Below are 20,775 nucleotides of genomic sequence, written 5' to 3' on the forward strand. Positions count from 1 at the left end.
TGTTGTGACTAACCTTTATTAACTCTAGCCAAGAAGTGGGTAAAATTTCCAACCACTAGTATGTTAAAATCACAAGGACATGCATAATCTGTATGACACACTATGCACCAATGCCAGAGCAAAAGAACAAGAAAAGAAAGCATAATAAATTAAGAAAGCCACCAAGGAATATAGAATATTCAAAATTTAAAGCAGGGAAAAGATAGCCTCCAACGTCTTTGCTTTTGTGATTGCTTCCTGTCAGCTTTTACCATTCTTACTGGGCTGCCAGTCCACTCAGCAGGTAATCTGTCCATGTATATGTAAAACAGTGACCAGCCAAACTCAGCAACTGAAAGACAGAACAATATGTATGAAAAAAATGAAAACATAAAAGAAGGAATTTACATGGGAAATGCAAATGAATGAGAACTGGCATTGCTGCTAGTTGACCGATGAGATATACTGCCAGATTGGGGAGGCTGTTGACAAGCTGCAAATTGTTGGGATTCCTCTCTGGTGCTTGTTGTGGTGTTAGCCAAATCAAGGTTATTAGTGATATTTTCATCCTCCTCCTCACTTCTTGAATATGTCTTGCTTGGATCAATTGCTTCAGTTGTAGATGATACCATAGAGTTTGCCGAGCCTGCTTCCTTACTTGGAGCCTACAAGCTATCAAAAGTTAAAATCTTTTCTTTTTTTGAGAAAGAACTCCAAAGATCTATCTACAATTTCTTCACATTCATAACATTAACATTCATGAAGGGGAAATGGTGCAGTGATTAAGGATTTTTTTAACCATCCAACCTTGTTTGCATTTGATCTCTGGCTGGAAAGGTAATGTAAATGTTATGACGATGCATAATCACAACCAGTTCATTGCAACTACCCCAATATGTACAAAATAGGCAAGAGCATGCGCTTTATTCCATTTCAGCAGGTCGTTTCGATCAGATGGTAAAGTGAGTGCTTGTTGGTCAAGAATTTAAAAATACCAACTGAGAAGTTAAAGTGAAGACAAAAAACAAACGAAAAACAACTAGAACAACACTGCATCAGCAGGTTATCTGAGCAACGCTATAATCAAATTAAGTAGCCTCAGCCAGTTGGCCAGTGTGTCCTACTCAACTAGTGAAGGATATCCTAAACCAGAAGAAAACCTACGCAAAATGAAACGTCTTTGCTAGTTTATGAACTGGGTTGTAAACAGTTTTTCAAGGTGCCACTACAATGTTAATGTTGTTTTATTTTTAAGGCACATTGTAATAGCTCAATCTAACATAAATACTAACTGAAAATGTTCCTCTAGTACGCAGTACATGTCTAGTCATTAAATAATTCTTCGATTATGTTACAGAGACAAACTCTTCCTAGAACCAAATATGGGATTCTGCACTCTCTTTGGTAAAGCAAAGTTTCACAGGTCGGAACCAGCTTATAACTCTATTAAGGCAGTTTCTGAAGAGGCGTCACAGATCATGATTTTAAGATAGTAGAACAGGAATTACAAGCTACATATGGAAGCTCTGATACTAAGGGTGAACAAACCAAAATTTGCAAATTATAAATATGAGCATTGATAAATAGATACTAATTTTTTTAACTAATAAAGGAGTTTGATAAAACGCCCTAAGAGCTTTATTTTATTTTATTTTTTATATATTTAATTTTTATGAGTGAGCTTGAAACTATAAATCATGATAACGTTCATCAAAACATTGGTAGGATTTTTCACCTGATGTTGCTCTAAGTTATGCTCCATCATATGGGTAAATTCAGTGTAGATGTTAAAAGTAGAGGCCAATCATCCTCAGTGGCATGCCACCTAGTGCTCAATCTCCTCAACTTTTACAATTGCATATGGCAGGACAGAAATCTTTGATATGAATCCAGTAACTCGTTCTTTTCTGAGCATCCAAATAGCGGTTTCTACTAGTGTATAATATTAAAATTTGGAAATTTTACATTCTGCAATCTTCTCTTCATGGGAATCACACAACCAAAAAACAAGATAGCCAAGATAACAATAGCCTAGAGAGGGTATCAACTACCAGGACTGGTGAATAAATTATTCTTAGGAAACTCGTGTGTTTTTAAGGAAGATAATTTATGCTACTCACAAATAGGTGAAACTGCTTTAGTAAGCAATAAATCTGAAAGAAGATATAATCAGATATTATATGATTGTGGGGATCAAATTAGTGAGAATGAGAGTAAGTGGTATTTTACCTCTCTAACAGGGAGCAGAATTCTAGGGATGATCTTCTTAGTGAAATTATCAGAAATATCTTGTCTCGCATCAAAATCTACTTCACCTTCCATAATTAAGTCCTCCGAACCACACTGCTTGATTGCGTCCTTATTGCAGTCTTTGTCAGTGCTACATCGTGACCCATTTGAAGCAGATGATGCTGTGTCCAGTGTTTCTTCTGTTAATTCACCATTGCTATCCACTTCAGAGTTAAGTATGCAAGAGATACTATTATGGTTCAACTCACAATTCTCAACCAAACACTTGCCCTGAGAAGACACTCCGCTGTCAATGCAAATGTCCTTAACAAACTGATAACTGCTCTCATGAAGGAAAACATCCAGCTCTGGCAATTCATACTCTATAATACTCTTTCCGGTGTAAAGGTTCTTTCCTTCCTCACTTCCTTTTGAGTCTCTAGGACAATCAGAATTGTGCGCTACATGGTTCCCTGTATTCCCTGAATCTTTCCAAGCCATAAAACTACTGACTTTTGGTGGGTTACTGACTACATCTTTGTTCTGACAATCATCTGGAAGTAAATCTGAATCCACCTCATAACATTCAGTTTTTAGGCCAGAGATGATTGAACTTTTAAGTTCTAAACTGGTCTTTTTGTTTGTCTTCAATCCTCTCATCTCCCCACTGTTGCTGTTGAATTTGAAGGACTTGAAATGAGACTTATAGGCAACAGTTGAAGAGGACATGGATTCATCATCTTCCAGGTACATGTATTCACAAAACTAAAAAGAAAAAAAGTTAGAATAGTATTCTATATAATTGCATCCAGATTCTTTGTCACCTTGCAAGCAATGTAATTACAAAAGCATATGGACATAAAGAAAGAGAAGTGAAAAAGTGTTCTACAGGCTAAAAGGTTCATATAATAGAACATGGAATGCAGGAATCTAATGCAAATAACAGATTGGTCCGTAACATAAAATCCCTAGAAAAACAGTAAAATACCACATCAGTGGGTGCAGACAGGGTGACATAGTGAGAAGGGTTGGTACCCTTTGGCCTTTTGTATGAACTGAAGCCTATATGAAAGGCAATTGGATCATTGTTCTCTTGTGGTGCATGTAAAGCATATGTACCACTCAGTGTTTAATAAGTGACACAAAAGTGATATGAGGAGTAAATAGCATTTCGCTGAAAGGCATGCAAAATGTTACCTGAAAAGGGTGCTTTTTTTTTTTTTTTTGATATGTTGAAAAGGGTGCTTTGATACCATAGAAAACTCAGTCTACCATCATCAATTTTATATTTGACGTTCCATGTCATAGTTAGACTTCTTGCTCATAAATGCCAAGACTGTGAAAGCTTACTCAAATTTTCACATTTTATCCTTGTATGAACTTACAATTCAAAATAGAAATAAAGATTAGATATGCATCTACATAAATTGTAGGCAGCTGTGGAATGAATATCCCAACATGAAATGTCAAGGCATGATATCATTTCAAATTTAATGGAAGATTAGATCAGACACGTACTAGTCTCCATTTTCAATGTAAGATGGAAATAAATCTCTAACTGTAACCAATGCTCGCAGTACTTTTCAGGCAAAACATAGTTTTCTAGCAGATGTCTGTGGCTAGCTCAATGTAGGCATCAAAGCATATTCCCAATCTGGTCAAAAATCCAGCTCAAGATCACTTACAATACTCACTCTGATTCATCTAGTTACATCACAGTCTGCTGTGCCTTCATATGAATGGTCAGCTCCTTCAATAGAAAGGACAAAACATCTGCTATATTTAATCAAAATATAGAACTGCCCCTAATCAATATGATCATTCCCTACCATAGGCAACTAAACAATCCAAAGGTTTATGAATCAGAGGCACAAGAAATAAACATTTTATTAAACTAAGCAATTATAGAGCCATTTTCTTAAACTCAGCACTTACATAACTTAAAATTTAACTAAGTACTGTTCACCTAATTGAAGGAACTGCATTATGGGATCTATAAAATAATCATCTCATTTGAAAACTTAACATGGTAAAATATTCTTTTTTCTTTTTTTCGATATAAAATATTCTTTTTTCTTAAGCTGTTATAAATCTTCCAGCTTTCAATGCTAATTGTTTGATTTATACTCGTCATTATCATTGTGGCAAGCCAACATGCAGAGTGTGAATTCTTCTACATTATGCAGAAAGAACCGACAATGTGAGCTAAAGGGGCTGATTGGCTGAACCCCTTGCTTCCACTTAATGGGCAATAGCAAAAATCATCATTAAACAATAAAATATTGCTTACAAACTGTCTACCACTAGAGTCAAAGAAAAAGCAAACCAATTAACAATGATTTGTCATCAAGAAAATAAAAGAAACAGCATATTAGGCATTTGGGTCACGAGGATTCCTTCAGCCCAAGCAAAAGGCAATCAGCTTGGACACCAATACATAACTGATCAAACATTCATGTGCCTTTCTTTATCTCCATTACTAAAATTTTCAAGATTATTAAACTAAGGATTTCATTGATTAATTTAATGGAAAGAGTTCACCAAAAAGGTTCCACTTTCCACAACAGTCTGTAAAGGACATCCTCCATTATTCCTCCTTGTAATTATGTTTATTCCTCCTCGTAATGTAAAACTCATCCTAGTGAACCACTGTTGTTATATTAGAGGAATAGGAAGAGTTTAGTAACGCTTTTCGTTTTCATGGATCTCCAAATTGACATATTCACTCTCTCTCTCTCTCTAATGGAGCAATCAAACAGAGCCTGGAGTTTCATAAATATACCAAGACAAGTGCAAAAAAGAAAAGAAAAGAAAAGCCCAATTTAAAGAATACATATATGAACAACATAAAGATTCTATATGAATAAAATAATGCATGAAAAGCTTTGGAATTGAATAACTAAAATAAATGACTGCACAAACTTACCTTTGAGGTTTTGACTTTGTTCAGAAACAACACAAACCTGCTGTCTGTGTGATACGCAATCCTTGCACATGCGTAAACCTGGTTAGTACATTCTCAAACTACATAGCCAAAGGAATTTAAGGAAATAACATTCAGTCATTCACACACATATAGAGAGAGATGCAAGTACAATGTAGAAGGTATTAAAAAGAAGTACTTTTCAATGCAACGAGGAACGGCCAACGCCAAAAGCGTGTAATAAAAAGACCGTTTAAAGCATTAATGTCAGTCTGACGACAGAAAATGGTTTCCTATCTCTGTCATTTCTTTTCTTGTACTTCTTTCCAATTTTAATTTCTAATTTGCGTCTGTCACCTCAGATATGTTCTTCTGTGCCGACAAGTCAGAGAGACACTCATAATTCTCACAACAATAAGTCTACACACACTGCCACAAAAAAACAATTGCGAGTTGTCAAGTTGTTATTGTAAAATTTAGTGATAAACTTGGATAAGAATTTGTATGTATTGCTCTTCTCACAAGTGATGATATGGATGTTGTTACTGGTGTATAATATTAAAAAAAATCGTGTGAGAGTAATATATGATGTTAGGAAAAAGAAAAAGTTGTGCCCTTGGCTCTACTTGCATATGAGTAGGAAAAATAATTCATACTTTAGGTACAACTCTATAGCATTGTACCTAAAATTCTTCATTTTTTTTTTCTTTTTTTTGATGGGGAAAATTCTTCAATTTAATCTAATGTGTTTGCAACACAAAAAGTGTTATTCTTTCTCTTACAATATGTTTGGAAGCTACTTTGGAGGGAGGGAATAGTTCACCAAAAGAAAGAAAGAGAATGAGAGAAGAGGGAAATGTTTATTTCTTCACAAGTAGATGTTGTAAAAATTAAATGGGAGGCGAATATATATCACTTCCTTTTTTTGAAAGTTTTAAAAATTCAAATGTGAAATAGAGGAAATGATAAGTAATCATATAAAATGACAATTACTTTTTTTTTTTTTTTTGTTAATTTTAAATAAATAGATATAATGACATTATAAGGGCAAAGTTGACAAGTTTTTTTTAAAATTATATAAGTGGAACATATCCCTCCAAATTCTCCCTATATAAGGAAATTAAAAAAAAAAAATTATCACTTTCTGTGTTTTCTACGGACATATCTAGGATTTGAAACCTCACCCCCAAGTATTAAACTATAAAAAAAAAAAAGCAAAAAGAAAAAAAAAAATGTTAATGTATATAGTGTTGTGGGCTTTAGGCTCAACTAGATTATTTGTATAACACACATTCTTATACTACACTCTTACTTATACTGTATATATATGCCTCCTATATAAAGGCACTCATGTATATTCTATTTTTGAGAAATAAAATACTATTGCATTTTGTATTTCTAACATGGTATCAGAGCCACTACTCTGACCTTTCCCTTAACCGTCCTGTCTCTCTTAGTGTTACTCCACTCTTATCACTTCCGCCGTCACAATAGCTGCTGCAGCCACTCACCGTTGAACCTCTGACGTCTTTTAGCCGTTGTCCTTGGGTTCCGGGCCTATAGCCGTCGTCGTTGAGAAGTCCCGCATCACATAGACCACTACATCACTGTCTCAGCCGTGCATCTTGCTCTGATAAGTGTTTTGCAAGTACCATAGTGATGAACTCGCCTCGATCTACTCAACCGTGGAAGTCTCGCACTCAACGAAGCCTACACGCACCATCACGCGTCACCTAAAGAAGCAGCGTCTCAATCACACGCCGGCCTCTGTTCTTGCTAACGTCATTGCCGCCACGTCATCTAGGGCTGATGTCATCATCCATCCTCTACTAACGTCACCCGCCACATTAGCTGATGTCATCATTGACCGACTGTGACTAGCGTTGACTTTGACTGAAGGTTGACTTTGACCATTGACTTTTCTCCAGGGTTGACTTTTGCAGTCCAAGTGCTTTTTACCCAGTTTTTCGTGTAGATTTCATTTTTGTAGTCCGTTTTTGCATATTTTGCTTCTAAATGAAGAATAAGGACAGGTCTTCTTCTTGTTACAATAATCGTCGCCGACAATCCAGCAAACATTTTTGTAATTTTTGCAAACGTTTTGGCCACAATATTGAGACTTGCTATCATCGTAACAAATCAGTTGTTTCAATTTCTGTTACTACTATTGCTAACACTAAGAGTGTCCAGCCAATGGCTCCCGTCTTTACACAATCTAAATCTTCAGGACACACTTTCACCATGTCCACAGATGACTTTAAAAACATCATCGCTAATGTCATTCATATGGTTGGTAATGTATCTTATTCCTCTTCTCTCTTAGCTTTATTTGGTATGTCTCCTTCCTCTTGACTTATGGATTCTGCTTGTTGCAATCACATGACACCTCACTCGTTATTGTTTTCTGAACTTAAACCTGCATCACACCTCCTTAATATTCACACAGCAAATGGTTCCACAATGTTTGGTCATAATATAGGTTCCGTTTCAACCTCCAACCTCTCGGTTCTTGAGATCTTTAATGTTCCTGACCTTTCTTACAATTTATTTTCTGTGGGGCACTTAGCTGAGTTGGGTTATCGCATTATCTTTGATTATTCTGGATGTATTGTGCAGGATCCGAGGACAGGACAGGAGCTTGGGACTGGTCCCAGAGTTGGGCATATGTTTCCCGTGGACAACCTTCGTCTTCCACTTGTTACTTTTGTTTCTGTTGCTGTTGTTTCTGTTGCTGCAATTGCTATAGTTTCTTCAATTCCTTCCTTTGCACTTTGGCATGCTCGACTTGATCACGCATCTTCCTCTTGGGTACAACAATTGGCTTCTAGAGGATTGTTAGGTTCAGTGTCTACAAAAAATTTTGATTGTGTTTCATGTCAGTTAGAAAAACAACCAGTTTTGCCTTTCAATACTAGTGAATCAATATCCACTGATATCTTTGACCTTATTCATTCTGATGTTTGGGGGTCTTCCTCTGTCTCTTGTATTGGTGGGTCTCGATATATTTGTTGTCTTTGTTGATGATAACTCTCGCTATAGCTGGATTTTTAATATGAAACATCGTTCTAAATTATTGCAAGTATATTCTAATTTTGCAAAAATGGTTGAAACTCAGTTTTCCAAACGCATCAAAATTTTTTGATCTGATAATGCTCTTGAATACACTTAATATGTTTTTCAAGCTGTTTTGCATTCTTATGGCACTATTCATCAATTAACTTGTCCAGGTACCTCTCAGCAAAATGGTAGAACTGAGCGAAAATTTCGTCATATTCTTGACACTGTTCGTGCTCTCCTTCTCTCTGCCAAAGTTCCTGCTCCTTTTTGGAGCGAAGCTGCTGTTCATGCTATTAATCGCATTCTAAGTCCTGTTATCCAAAATCAAACTCCATATGAGCACCTTTTTGGGTCACCTCCAGACTATCACCACCTTCACTCATTCGGTTCTGCTTATTTCGTTCTTCTTCAGTCACATGAGCATAACAAACTTAAGCGTCGGTCAAGGCTTTGTTGTTTTCTTAGCTATGGCGAAACTTAAAAGGGGTATCGGTGTTATGATTCTGTCTCTTATCGTCTTCGTATCTCCCGCAATGTTGTCTTTTGGGAACATCGCTCATTTGTCGAGCTCTCTCACTTCCGTGCCTCCCTATCTTCCTCCTCTATCTTAGATCTTTTTTCCATATGAGGCACATATTCCTTTTGTAGCTGCTCCTGATCCTCTTGTAGACTTCTCTTCCAACCACCAGATATCTTTAATCCCTTTCCTAGTTCACCCTTTAATGAACAGGTGGAAGATGAACAGGTCGAAGACAAGCTATCCAACCCTGAGCTTGGGTCCCCTGCTCTTGTTATGCTTGAAGATCTTGCACAAGACATTTCACCTCGTCACTCAACTCAGGTAAGATCCATTCCTGCACATTTACTTGACTATCATTATTACACTGCCCTTACTACACTGCACGAGCCTCACGCCTATTGTGAGGCTTCCACTGACCCTTTATAGTAGATTGCAATGAAAGGGAAACTTGATGCATTATCAAAAAACCATACTTGGAATTTGGTGACTCTCCTCCTGAGAAATCTGTGGTTGGTTGTCAGTAGATTTACAAGATTAAGACTTGCTCTGATGGGTCCATTGAGTGCTACAAAGCTCATTTTGTTGCAAAAAGTTTTACACAAGAGTATGAGATTGATTATGAAGAGACATTTCCTCCGATTGCTCGTATCTCATCTATTCGTGCCCTCTTAGCTGTTGCTGTTGCCAGTAAATGGGACATTTTCCAGATGGATGTCAAAAATGCATTCCTTAATGGGGATTTAAGTGAAAAAGTTTATATGCAACCTCCTTGTGGTCTCTCTTTTGAATCAAATAAGGTTTGTCACCTTTGACGTACACTTTATGGCCTTAAACAAGCTCCACGAGCTTGGTCTGCCAAATTCAGTTCTACCATTTCTCGCTTGAGTTACACGGCCAGTCATTATGATTCTGTCTTATTTCTTCATCGCACTGACAAAGACACTATTTTACTTCTCCTGTATGTGGATGATATGATCATAACTGGTGATGACCTGAGTGGTATTCAAGAACTCAAGGATTTTCTTAATTAGCAATTTGAGATGAAAGATCTTGGATATCTCAGCTACTTCTTGGGTCTTGAAATCACTCATTCTACAGATGGACTTTATATTACTCAAGCCAAGTATGCCTCTGAACTCTTGTCTTAAGTTGGACTTACTGATAGCAAGACTGTTAACACTCTAGTTGAGCTTAATGCGCACCTAACTCCCTCAGGAGGGATACCATTGTCTAATCCCTCTCTTTACAGACGCTTGGTTGGCAACTTAGTTTATCTCACTGTCACTTGTCCAAACATTTCTTATGCTGTTCACCAGGTGAGCCAGTATCTGTTTGCTTCACAATCGACTCACTATGCTGCTGTTCTGTGCATTTTTTTGATGCCTAAAAGGTACTCTCTTTCATGGTCTTTTTTACTCTGCTCAATCTCCTCTTGTTCTTCGCGCATTTTTTGATGTTGATTGGGCAGGAGATCCCACTGATATCAAGTCCACCACTGGTTATTACTTTCTTCTTGGTTCTTCTCTGATTTCTTGGCGAAGCAAGAAACAAACTCATGTGGCATGCTTAAGTACTAAAGCAGAATATCGTGACCTTACTGATACCACATCTGATCTCTTTTGGCTACGATGACTTCTCAAAGACTTAGGTGTGTTCACATCTTCTGTTACTCCTTTTTATTGTGACAACCAGAGTGCCGTTCATATTGCTCACAATGATGTCTTTCATGAACGGTCTAAACATATCAAGATCGATTGTCATTTTATCTATTATCATCTTGTCCATGGTGCTGTCAAGCTGTTCTCAATCTCCTCTAAAGATTAACTTACAGATATCTTCACCAAGTCACATTCTAAGGGACGTCTTCATGATTTTATTGACAACCTCAAGCTGGTCTCACATCCATCTTGAGTTTGAGGGGGGCTGTTAATATATATAGTATTGTGGGCTTTAGGCCCAACTAGATTACTTATATAGTACACATTCTTGTACTACACTCTTGCTTGTATTGCACATATATGCCTCTTATATAAAGACACTCATGTATATTCTATTTTTGAAAAATACAATACTATTGCATTCAATATTTCTAACAAAAAAAAAAATGTACAACTCTAAACCCCTCAATCCCTTGCCCCCCTTCCTTAAAAAGTAAAAATTTAAAAACTCAAACAGGATTAATGAAACACCCACATCCCTTATCTCCTCAACCTCCATTCAAACACATCATTAATAAGAATTAAATTCATTGTTGTAACCACATAGTTGAATTTAATTAGCAAATTTAAGGAACAATATCTAACTAATAGTACTTAAAAAATTGTTAAAACAAAACTAAAATTTTGGACAAAGATAAAACAATTCATGCACTTGAGGAATTTTGCTCCTAAATTATCAAATTAGATGGTGATATGGTGCCAACTTGCCATGTAAAGGGAGGGAAAATGTTGTCGCGGATTTGCCTCATGGAATCCAAGTCATGATCATGAACCACCTAATTTGTTGGTGAAATTTGTGCCTTTTGGCACTTCTTGCAATGCAATTTGGTGTTTCAAGTACCAAATTTGGATTGTCATGCAATTTGGCACTTCAACCACCTAATTCAGTATTTGCAATGCTTTTTCCATTGAAATTTTTTTGTTTGTACTATTCGGCTCACATTTCGTGATACAGGGTATCATTGGAATCCAACTTTCCATTCGAGATATACGTATATTGATATATCATTGAATTCTTGATGCCCTCAATATGCAAAGCCATTACCCACGGGAAAGTTTTAGGTTCGTGGAAAAATAAAAAAATAAAAAGGACTTAGGGATACCCCACATATATTCGGGCCAGGTAGATTGAACCATCTTATGACTGTTTGTATGGTGTGTTATAATTACTAAAAGTATAAATGGAACCCTTTTGTCCCTGTTCTTTCTTCCTCCAATTTGTGAGAATTAGAAAGGGGGGTGGTTTGCCAGTTATCTTATAGCTTAATTAGTACTATCTAGTGTTTCCAATGGAAATATTAATATTCAAATCCCCCACTCTCAAATATAGAATTATATGATTACTACATACTTTTGGTGCGATGGTCACTCTACAAGTACAAAGTTCTTATGAGGTGGGAGGCAAAAGTTGAGTTTTAAGTTTTCAAGAGAGAGTTTCATATACATATATATTTAGATTAGGTTAGAGTATAATTTTAATCTTGTATAAAAAAAATGTCAAAACTTAGGTACAATATTTAGGTGTTGTTTCTTAAGTTATTCTTTTAAAATTCAACCATGTGATTACTTAATTAAAGATATATTTTCATCCCATGAGAAAAAAGCCACGTGCCTGAATTTTCAAAGGGAAACCTAAGGTACTGTACCTAAGTTTTGTAAAAAAAATAAAATAAAATTATATAAGGTAAATTACAAGTTTGGTCTCTAACCTTTACATTGTATGTCAATTTAGTCATTAACGTTTTAAATTTGTCAATTTAGTCCATAACTTCTTGATATTATGTCAAAATAGTAGTGGATGGAAAATGATAATGTGACTAATGGAGTTATTAAAATATTATTTTTTTACAACTAAACTGCCATGTGTCCTTTATTTAAAAAAAAAAAAAAAACACTCAGCCAACTAAATACAAGATGTATCACATGACATGAGATTGAGAGAGAGGATTAATTTGGGAACTAAATCCCTAGACATGACTAGAGAGGAGAACTAAGGGTTTGTTTGGTTGAAGGAGTGGAAAAGTGAGAGAATGAAAAATTAGTGGGAGGATGGAAAAGTGGGAGGATAGAAAAGATTTGATTTTCCCTCATGCATGTTTAGTTGGAGGGGTGGAAAAGTAGGAGGGTGAAAAACTTTTTTGTTTGGTTGGATAGAAAAAGGGGAGGATATAAAACGTAGTTTATATAAATTGACTATTATGTACTTGTTATATAATAGTGGGAAAGTGAGAGGGATAGGTGAGTGTAATAAAGTGTGGATATTTGTATAAAATGCATTTCTCATCACTTTTCCCTCCTCATTTTCCTTCCAATTTGGGAGGATAAAAAAAGTTAGCTTGCCTTTTCCTTTTGTTTTACCATTCTAGGTTTGTTCATTGAATTCGCATGTTATTTTAAGAAAGATAATAAGCTAAAATAAAATCATTAGCTATGTCATCATTTTTCATCTAGTACTTAATGGTAGAGACTTTTTTAACATGACTAAATTAACACATTTGAAATTTTAGAAACTAAATTAACTTAGAGTGCAAATGCTAAGAACCAAACTCATTATATATTAAAAAAAAAAGCTTGGAAGGGTAAGAGCCGTTTGTTACCATTGTTTAAACAACAGTTTTCAGTGTTTAAACAACATTACACGTATTTGCATACATTTTTTCACCCACACGTGTTTTCAAAAAATACAAATAACGTTACTAGAAATCTCTTACTAAACAGACCCTAAGATGCCATCCAAATTCCCTTAAACCCTTTCCCTTTTAGAAGAATTTGCAAATGAGATTCATTAAGTGTCTGTTTGGCAAAGATTATTTTTGCCAACTTATTTTACTATTCAACTTATTTTTGTTATTATTTATTGGCCTCATTGCACTTTTTGGTACTATTTATAGATCACACTGTACTATTTTAGCTAACTTCTACATTTATCTACAGTACTTTTAGCAAAAAAGTTTCAGTTTTAGCAAAATAAGCAGATCCCAAACAAAATCCTTCCCACCCAATTTATTATTTTTTTCTTAAATAATACTTTAGTAATTATTGAAGTGTTTTTTTTCTTTTTCCTTTTTGAGAAGATAGTAACTTTTTTTTTAAATATAAAAAAGATGGTAAATAGTAACACATGGATGATTATGTAATTAGAAAAAGAAGAAGCTAAAATGCAAAACCTACTCTTTAAGTTTCATTAGAATTCATTTCAATTATTTGACTTTGTTTTCATTCATTTTAGTCTTCCCAGTTTCAAATTTATTCAATTAAGACATCTACGTCAATTAAGACATTTACATTAGCTTCTGTTAAATGTTTTTAAAAAAATATGAATTTTTATTTAATCATTAATTGAATTTTTTAATTTAAAATAAAAAAATAAAAAATTTGGATAATTAATTGCAATATTTAACAAAAATTAACGGAGAAACCTCAATTGAATAAACTTAAAACATAAAAGATTGAATAAACTTAAAACATAAAAGATTGAAATGAACGGAAAGCAAAATTCAAAAGTCAGAGGCCTTAATTTACTAAACTTGAAATTTAAAAAATTAAAATGAACAAAAAGTAAAATTAGAGAACTAAAATTAATTCTAATAAACATAAAAATGTGAGTTTTACATTAAACCTCAAAAAAAAAAAAAATTATACTTATTTTTTTAGCCTTTAAAAAAGCCTCATCTAGTGGTATTTTTTATTTTTTTATAGAGGTTTATGGAATATGGAAGGGGGGTATTTTCGTAAGCCCGACATTTCGTCCACTTTCCGTTGAAGATCCATGTCCGGAAAAGCCACAATATTTTCAAAAATCAAAAACCTCTTTTTCTCTCTCTCTCTCTCTCTCCACTCTCACTCTTACTCAATACTTCTTACCCCACTTCAAAAATAAAAAATTCACATCTTCTTCTTCAAACTTCTGTAAACAAAAACTGATCCACAAACAAAAGCACAAAAGAAAACCAAAGAATGTTTGAGGCACAGCGTTTGATGGATTTGCAAGACAAGCCGAATTTCGGAGACCCAAAGTCATGGCTTTCAGGTGACAACGACAACAACAACATCAACATCAACTCGTCCCCGACTCACCTCCCCACAACTCACTCCTCACTCGCTCCAACTCCAACTGGCAGCAATGTCGATCGCGTCCTCTTCAAAGACCTCGTCGAGATTGTCCCTCTCGTCCAGTCCCTCATTGTACTCTCTCTGATTCTCTTTACTCCTGTTTGTTTTCCGAGAATATTGGGATAGAAAGTCAACGGGACATTTTCATTCACTCATTTTTTACGGTTTCCTTAATTGGGTTTTGTAAAGTAGGGGTTTTCCTTTGATGGGTATTTGAAAGATGGAGAATTTGAACCCAAAAAAAATGGAAATACGTTCATTTTTTAAGCAAAGGTTAATTATTGGTGTGTGTGTGTGTGGGTGTGGATTATTTGTTTATTTTTGATTTCTGTATTAGTGGTATATATATGTTTTTTCTATTTTTAGTTTCACGGGTTTTAAAATATTGGGAGTTTCAAGAATTCAGAATTTGGAGTTTCTTTAACAATAACGTTGGAGCATTTGTTTGGGTTTTTTGAATATTTGGAATAATGGGATTGGTTAGGATCGGAAAGCTAGCAGTTCGTTTACGCGGCGGGGTTCAATGATCTACACAAAGACACCTTCAAGAGAGTCTTTATCCAAGAAAGTAAGATTTTACACTCTTGCTCTTGATCTGTACATTTTTAAAAGTAAATAATTAAATATACCTTGCTTGCCTTTTACTTTTGTTTAGAATTATTTGAAATTCGGGTCTTTTATGTTTGAATTTAGTCTAGAACTGTGTTGGATTTAAGATAAGAATGAGTTGCAAGTATAGAATGTTATTATTATCATTATTGTGGAACAGTCAAGTGGAAATAATGCAGTAAGTATAATGAGGTCAAAGTGTCTAGGAAATGCACATTTGGTCCCCCTTGGTATGGCAAAGCCAAGTTGTGCATAGCAGACATAAATATAGTTAATGGGTTTTTTTTAATAATAATTATTATACCTTCACAAGTTTCTGTTGTTTTGCTGGAATGTGTAAGGGTCATGACATAAATGAAGTGGAAGAGTTGATCTATATTAAAATCTTCCTATCCTTGAGATGCATTGTCATCTTTTGTGGTTGTGCGTAGGATAGCATCGAGAACCTCATTTTACAAAGAGAAAAACAAAAGGAAATTGAAATATAAGGCTTACTTTATAAATATAGAGTATGATAAGAAATTCAAGTAAAATTGAGGAGAAATTAACTAAATGAAATAATTTGATCACTTTGTTTTCTCAAAAATTTGATCACGAGATCTTGAAGAAGTTTGAGAAAAGCCATTTGCCCAATGTTTGGATGGAATGAGATAGTGGGAAAGGAGAGGAGAAGAAAGTAGAGAGGAAGATGGCCAGAGCAGAAGTCTTCTTATATAATGGAACAACCGGGATTGTCTTCTAGTCCATTTTTCCAATCCACTTCTTCCTCCAAGATAGACTGCTTGTATGAAGTTAACTATCTTCCAGAAGATGGTAAATATCCCATTACTGAAGTCTGCAGTCTACCTACCTTTTAACTCTATGCCGGTAAGAACCTTTATCATTGAACACATCAATCACAAAGCTTATAGGTTCCTCACCTTCCAAGAGTATATTCAGGCCTCAAAGTTTGATATTCAATACCTGGCCACATCCTCCTCAGCTCTCCTCTCCTCTCCCCGCATCTCCCTTCATTCCAAACATACCCTTAGTTTTTTATATGGTTGTATATTTGGATAATGATTATTGAAATTTGATTTTGATGAAAACGCTTTAAGAGCGGGAACTTTTAGCAGTTAGGAAATACAAACCCATCCATTATTTTGTTGATACGGACTAGGAGTGGTTCCCTCCTACCCCAAAGTAAGACCTGGATTCAAGTAGGTCTGAGAGAATTATCCTTTAAATCTGTTTGGGACCATTTGGTTGTTAGGTTTCAATACCAATATGTAGCCATGGTCTTTCCTAAGGGCTGGCATAATTATTAATAATTCTATACTTTGTGTTGCCTTAACAAATACTTTATCAGCGATATCTGTGTATGTATACGGTGTCTATCATATTTATAATTGGAAGTTATATCAAATTTAGTTATACCTTGAAGTTTATAGCTAATTGCAGATTACCAATTACAAACATAATTGCTAGTATTACACAATCTTCTTATTGTTTCTAATTGTTTTGCAATTTTTCCTTGTATATTTGAATGGCTGATTATATGTTCGTAGTTTATATAGTTTGTTCTGTTGAGAAGTATCACTTTTGCAGCAGCAAATGGATGCTGTGTTTTGATCATCAAATGGATGCTGATATTGCTCTTTTTATCTGTTGAAGATAACTGAACCAAAAGGGAGGAATGCAACTCAATCCATTCCCACAAAAAAGAGAAGGGATCCAGGAGACAAGGACCACAGTAAGAATGCTAGCAATAACTTTGATGCCGAAAGCTTTTCATCCTTTTCCTCAAGGGCATCAGCTGCAGAAAAGGACAGAGAAGAGTTGGTTATGTTAAAGGAACAAGTGGAGGATCTGCAAAAGAAAATATCAGAGAAAGACGAACTTCTGAAATCTGCGGAGATTTCAAAGAATCAGATGAATGCTGTCCAAGTAAAACTTGATGAACTGAAACAGCAGGCTGAGGAAAAGGACTCTTTAATAAAGTCCACTCAGCGAAAACTATCTGATGCTAAGGTACCAAACTATTGCTTATGTTGTTTTACTAGCATATTGAATCTGTCAAGTGTTTACCGTTGTGGGTGCTGATTTATGTTTTATTATTTGACAACAGTGATGTATAAGAAAATATGCAGTTGTCTGACATGTTGTTGTTGCACTGGGATATACTTGATTAAGTTTTTCAATTGGGATCTTAGAAAATCTGACAGAAGTGTTAGGTTGAATATGAATTCAACTTTTGAAGGTTTTTGTTAATCAAGGTTATAATATTAGTTTTGACATCAGTCTTGGTCTTAGTCCAATAGTTACATAATTTTACAAAGGATTGTAAGTATCAATAACATATTCATAAAATGAGTGTAGCTTAAATTACTTTTAAGATGGATGAGAGAAAATATAGGGAAATATAGGATTCGAAACAAGGACATTCGCTTAAAGATAGACATGGTCTTTATTGATGAAAAGATGAGAGAGAATTGCTTGAGATAATTTGGTCATGTTCAGAGGAGAGAGGTTAATGCACCAGAGAGAGAATGAGTTCATTCAATTTGAGGGTACAAAAAAAGGTAGAGGGGGACCAAAAATAACATTATAAAAGTAGTAAAAATAACATGTCAATTAAGGTAGTAACAAAGAGAACGACGCTGGGTAGACTAGAATGGCAGAGAATAATTCATGTGCTTGACCTTGACTGTGTTGAAGATTTTGTAGCCAACCCCAAAATTTGGGACTAAGGCTTGATTGTATTGCAAGTGTAAATAACAATTTTGAAATTTTGATCCTTTTAATAAATGCACTAAATGTTTTTGATGTTCTATGATTTGATTCTTTTTTAAAAAAATAGAGCTTCCCTCCCCCACCCCCTTAAATAAACCAGGTTAAGAGCATTTACACCAGCTGGTGTATAATACAAAAAGTGCATAAATTTACACATTTTGACTAAAAAACTACCCATATCAGACAAGCTATAATTGTGTATATATGCAAAGTTGCTACAGTAACTGTATATTTACACAGTTATTGAGCTTTGTATATATTTTTTTGTTCTCTTTTTTTTTTTTTTCTTCGTTTCTCTCGCTCTCTCAGTTGGTTCCTACCCAAACCAGAAATTCTCTTTCTCTCGGTTGGTTCTTCCTCACCAATCCAGAAATTTTCTCTCTTAGATTTGTCCCCAAGCCCAGAAATTAATCTCTCTCTCACTCTAGGATCTGTTATCAACCCAGAAGCAAATCATAAGAAAATTTTTCTCCTTTTGAGCTTTGAATCGATGGGCTTTGACGGGTTTGAAGCTTGATTTGGGTTTTGAAATGGGTTCTGGGTTTTGGCTTTGGTTTGATTATGGGTTTCAGCTTCAGCTTCAGTTCGGGTATGATGGATTTGGTGTGAGATCTGATATGGGTTTTGCTTCAACATGGGTTGGATATGGTGTTGTATGTATTATGGTGGTTGTAGTGGCGGTGGTGGTAATGTTCAACCATCAATGATGGTGGTTCAATGATGGTGGTTCAATGATGGTGGTTCTTACTGTCATACAAGGCTTTGATCAAGAACTTGAACTTTCTGAGGCTTTAAGGGAATCCATGGATACCTGGGTGAATACAAGCTCAGTTTGTGGAAGTAAATCATTGGTTGAGGCATTGGAGAAGGTTAAAGTTGAAGATTTGAAACACTATGCATTATATGTATGGAAGATAATTTGATGGCTACTTGTTTACCTTGCTCTCATGTCTTTGAATCTGAATTTTTTTTATTGAAGAGAAGAAAGAAAGTTGAACTGTAGGAGGAGGTAATAAAAAATAATGAAAAATGCATATTATATTGAAATAAATTTATAGAATAGATAGATTGATGTGGGTGTTTTGTAAAAGTAGCTATGTAAAATAGAAAAAGTAAGTTCTTATGCTAAAATTGACAGCAAATTTTACAAAGACTGATGCAATTGCTCTAACATCCTAACAAATCAGGTTGAAACCTAGCTGCATGTTTTTGTAAAGAAAAAAAATTGAAAAATATCTCCTTTCTTTTCCACAGATTAAGCTTGCAGACAAGCAAGCTGCACTTGAAAAGATACAGTGGGAAGCAATGACATCCAACAGAGAAGTGGAAAAGCTCCAGGAAGATCTTGACTCTCTGCGAGGAGAAATTTCATCATTTATGCTGTTGTTTGAAAGCTTGACAAAGAATGATTCTGCTACTCATACTGCTGATTATGACATAACACCAAATTATTTGGATTCTCTCTCTCATGTTGTAAGCCCATAGTCTCCTCTTTTTCTTCCTTGAATATACTCTACTTTCCTTTTTCTTTTTGGATGGTTATTGTTACAAATAATAAACTAATGAATAGCTCAAGGGATGGATAGCACAATCGCCTGGGGACTACACCTCATGAAGCAGAAGTCATTATTTTGAATTTCCCCTTCCCCTTACATTTGGGGCCAAAACATATTAAAAAGAAAAAAGCTATTAGCTCATGGGCATAAGCATAAATGCTTAGCCCATCAGGGGTGAATGCCCATGGGTTACCTAGCAATTGGCTATGGTGTGTGGGGTTAGTTGCCAGTAGGTTTTATTGGCCAGAGGCGAGGCCAAATGGCTCTTCTTTAGGAAGGTTCCCTATGTTATCCACAAAAAAAAAAAAAATGCTATTAGCTAAAAATCTACAAATCTTCTGGCATTTATCTATCTGTACTGCTTCGTTGTATCTTTTTAGCTGGCCTTGTGATTAATTCTCTAAATGATATATGGAGTATAGACAGAAAAAGAATATAGAAAAAAGAAAAAAAAGAGATTAGAGGATGATAAGCTGGGTAAATTTTAATTGAAACATTAAGCTTCTGGAGTAATGGCCTATATAAGTTGTTGAAAGGAATTGATTTGAGTCTGCAGGAACTTTTCTATTGAGCTTGTTAGCTGTTGTATCTTATGCAATTCTGACATTTTTGTTTGCTTAAACAGGATAATCTGGATGAGATGGAGATTCAGAGAATGGAAGAAGCAAGACAAGCTTATATTGCAGCTGTTGCTGCTGCAAAGGAGAAGCAAGATGAAGAATCTATTACTGCTGCAGCCAATGCAAGGTTATTTCTTCAATCATTAGTAATTAGTTCTGAAAGAAAATGTTAAGCCAGGGATTTCTTGGGCTCTTTTGAAGTATTTTTACACTAGTTCTTTAGGTATTGATAGGCTTCTCAGTGTGAATCATTGCTCTAATGCTCTCAGCAGAAAAGAAAAGAAAAGGAATCTTATTGCTTTCTCCCCCCTCCCTTTGTTTTTCTCTACTTGTGTTGCTGGGCTGTTGATAATTATATCTTGATGATGTAAGTATGAAACTTTTATTGTATTTTTTCAAATATCTTTTCTATTCTTAAATGTTTATGTGAACTGATAGATGGAATATGTGCATCTGAGGTCCAGATCATTTCTGTTATTTAGATTGTTTGAAGGAGAAAACAGCTTGACAGTTGTATTATGCGCTTTGACTTGGCCAGCATTTCTTCTTGTTTGAGTCATCAACTTCTTTTTACTTTTTATATTTTTGATGAATATTGTGGCTTTTCATAGCATTAACGCTGGATCAGTCATCCAGTTAGTTCAGCTAAAATTTTGGTAGCAAACCCAGAAAAGTAAAA

The 20,775-nt window shown here is 35.1% G+C and overlaps 2 protein-coding genes across 2 annotated transcripts; one reads left to right on the forward strand and one right to left on the reverse strand.

Annotated features, from left to right (window-relative positions):
- On the reverse strand, positions 1-5,271 carry LOC126703384 (uncharacterized). Its single transcript, XM_050402341.1, has 4 exons — positions 5,135-5,271; positions 2,209-2,973; positions 388-644; positions 1-288 (listed from the first exon to the last, which is right to left on the reverse strand). The coding sequence occupies exons 2-4, from the start codon at positions 2,959-2,961 to the stop codon at positions 180-182; spliced, it is 1,119 nt and encodes a 372-aa protein (XP_050258298.1). The 5' UTR covers positions 2,962-2,973; positions 5,135-5,271; the 3' UTR covers positions 1-179.
- An 8,930-nt stretch (positions 5,272-14,201) lies between these two features.
- LOC126701931 (protein MICROTUBULE BINDING PROTEIN 2C) lies at positions 14,202-20,636 on the forward strand. The gene is made up of 5 exons (XM_050400389.1): positions 14,202-14,611; positions 15,024-15,107; positions 16,802-17,158; positions 19,175-19,393; positions 20,102-20,636. Exons 1-5 carry the CDS (start codon positions 14,384-14,386, stop codon positions 20,267-20,269), a joined length of 1,056 nt encoding a protein of 351 aa, XP_050256346.1. The 5' UTR covers positions 14,202-14,383; the 3' UTR covers positions 20,270-20,636.
- The last annotated feature ends 139 nt before the right edge of the window (positions 20,637-20,775 follow it).

This window comes from Quercus robur, chromosome 10 (genome assembly GCF_932294415.1).
Source record: "Quercus robur chromosome 10, dhQueRobu3.1, whole genome shotgun sequence".
In the NCBI taxonomy this organism is placed as follows: domain Eukaryota; kingdom Viridiplantae; phylum Streptophyta; class Magnoliopsida; order Fagales; family Fagaceae; genus Quercus; species Quercus robur.

Coding starts and splice junctions, on each gene's coding strand:
- LOC126703384 (XM_050402341.1), bottom strand. CDS start 2,961: ATGTACCTGGAAGATGATGAATCCATGTCCTCTTCAACTGTTGCCTAT. Junction 645..2,208: donor TTCTGCTCCCTGTTAGAGAG/GTAAAATACCAC, acceptor GATAGCTTGTAG/GCTCCAAGTAAGGAAGCAGG. Junction 289..387: donor CATTCATTTGCATTTCCCAT/GTAAATTCCTTC, acceptor ATACATGGACAG/ATTACCTGCTGAGTGGACTG.
- LOC126701931 (XM_050400389.1), top strand. CDS start 14,384: ATGTTTGAGGCACAGCGTTTGATGGATTTGCAAGACAAGCCGAATTTC. Junction 14,612..15,023: donor CTCTCGTCCAGTCCCTCATT/GTACTCTCTCTG, acceptor GGGATTGGTTAG/GATCGGAAAGCTAGCAGTTC. Junction 17,159..19,174: donor GAAAACTATCTGATGCTAAG/GTACCAAACTAT, acceptor TCTTTTCCACAG/ATTAAGCTTGCAGACAAGCA.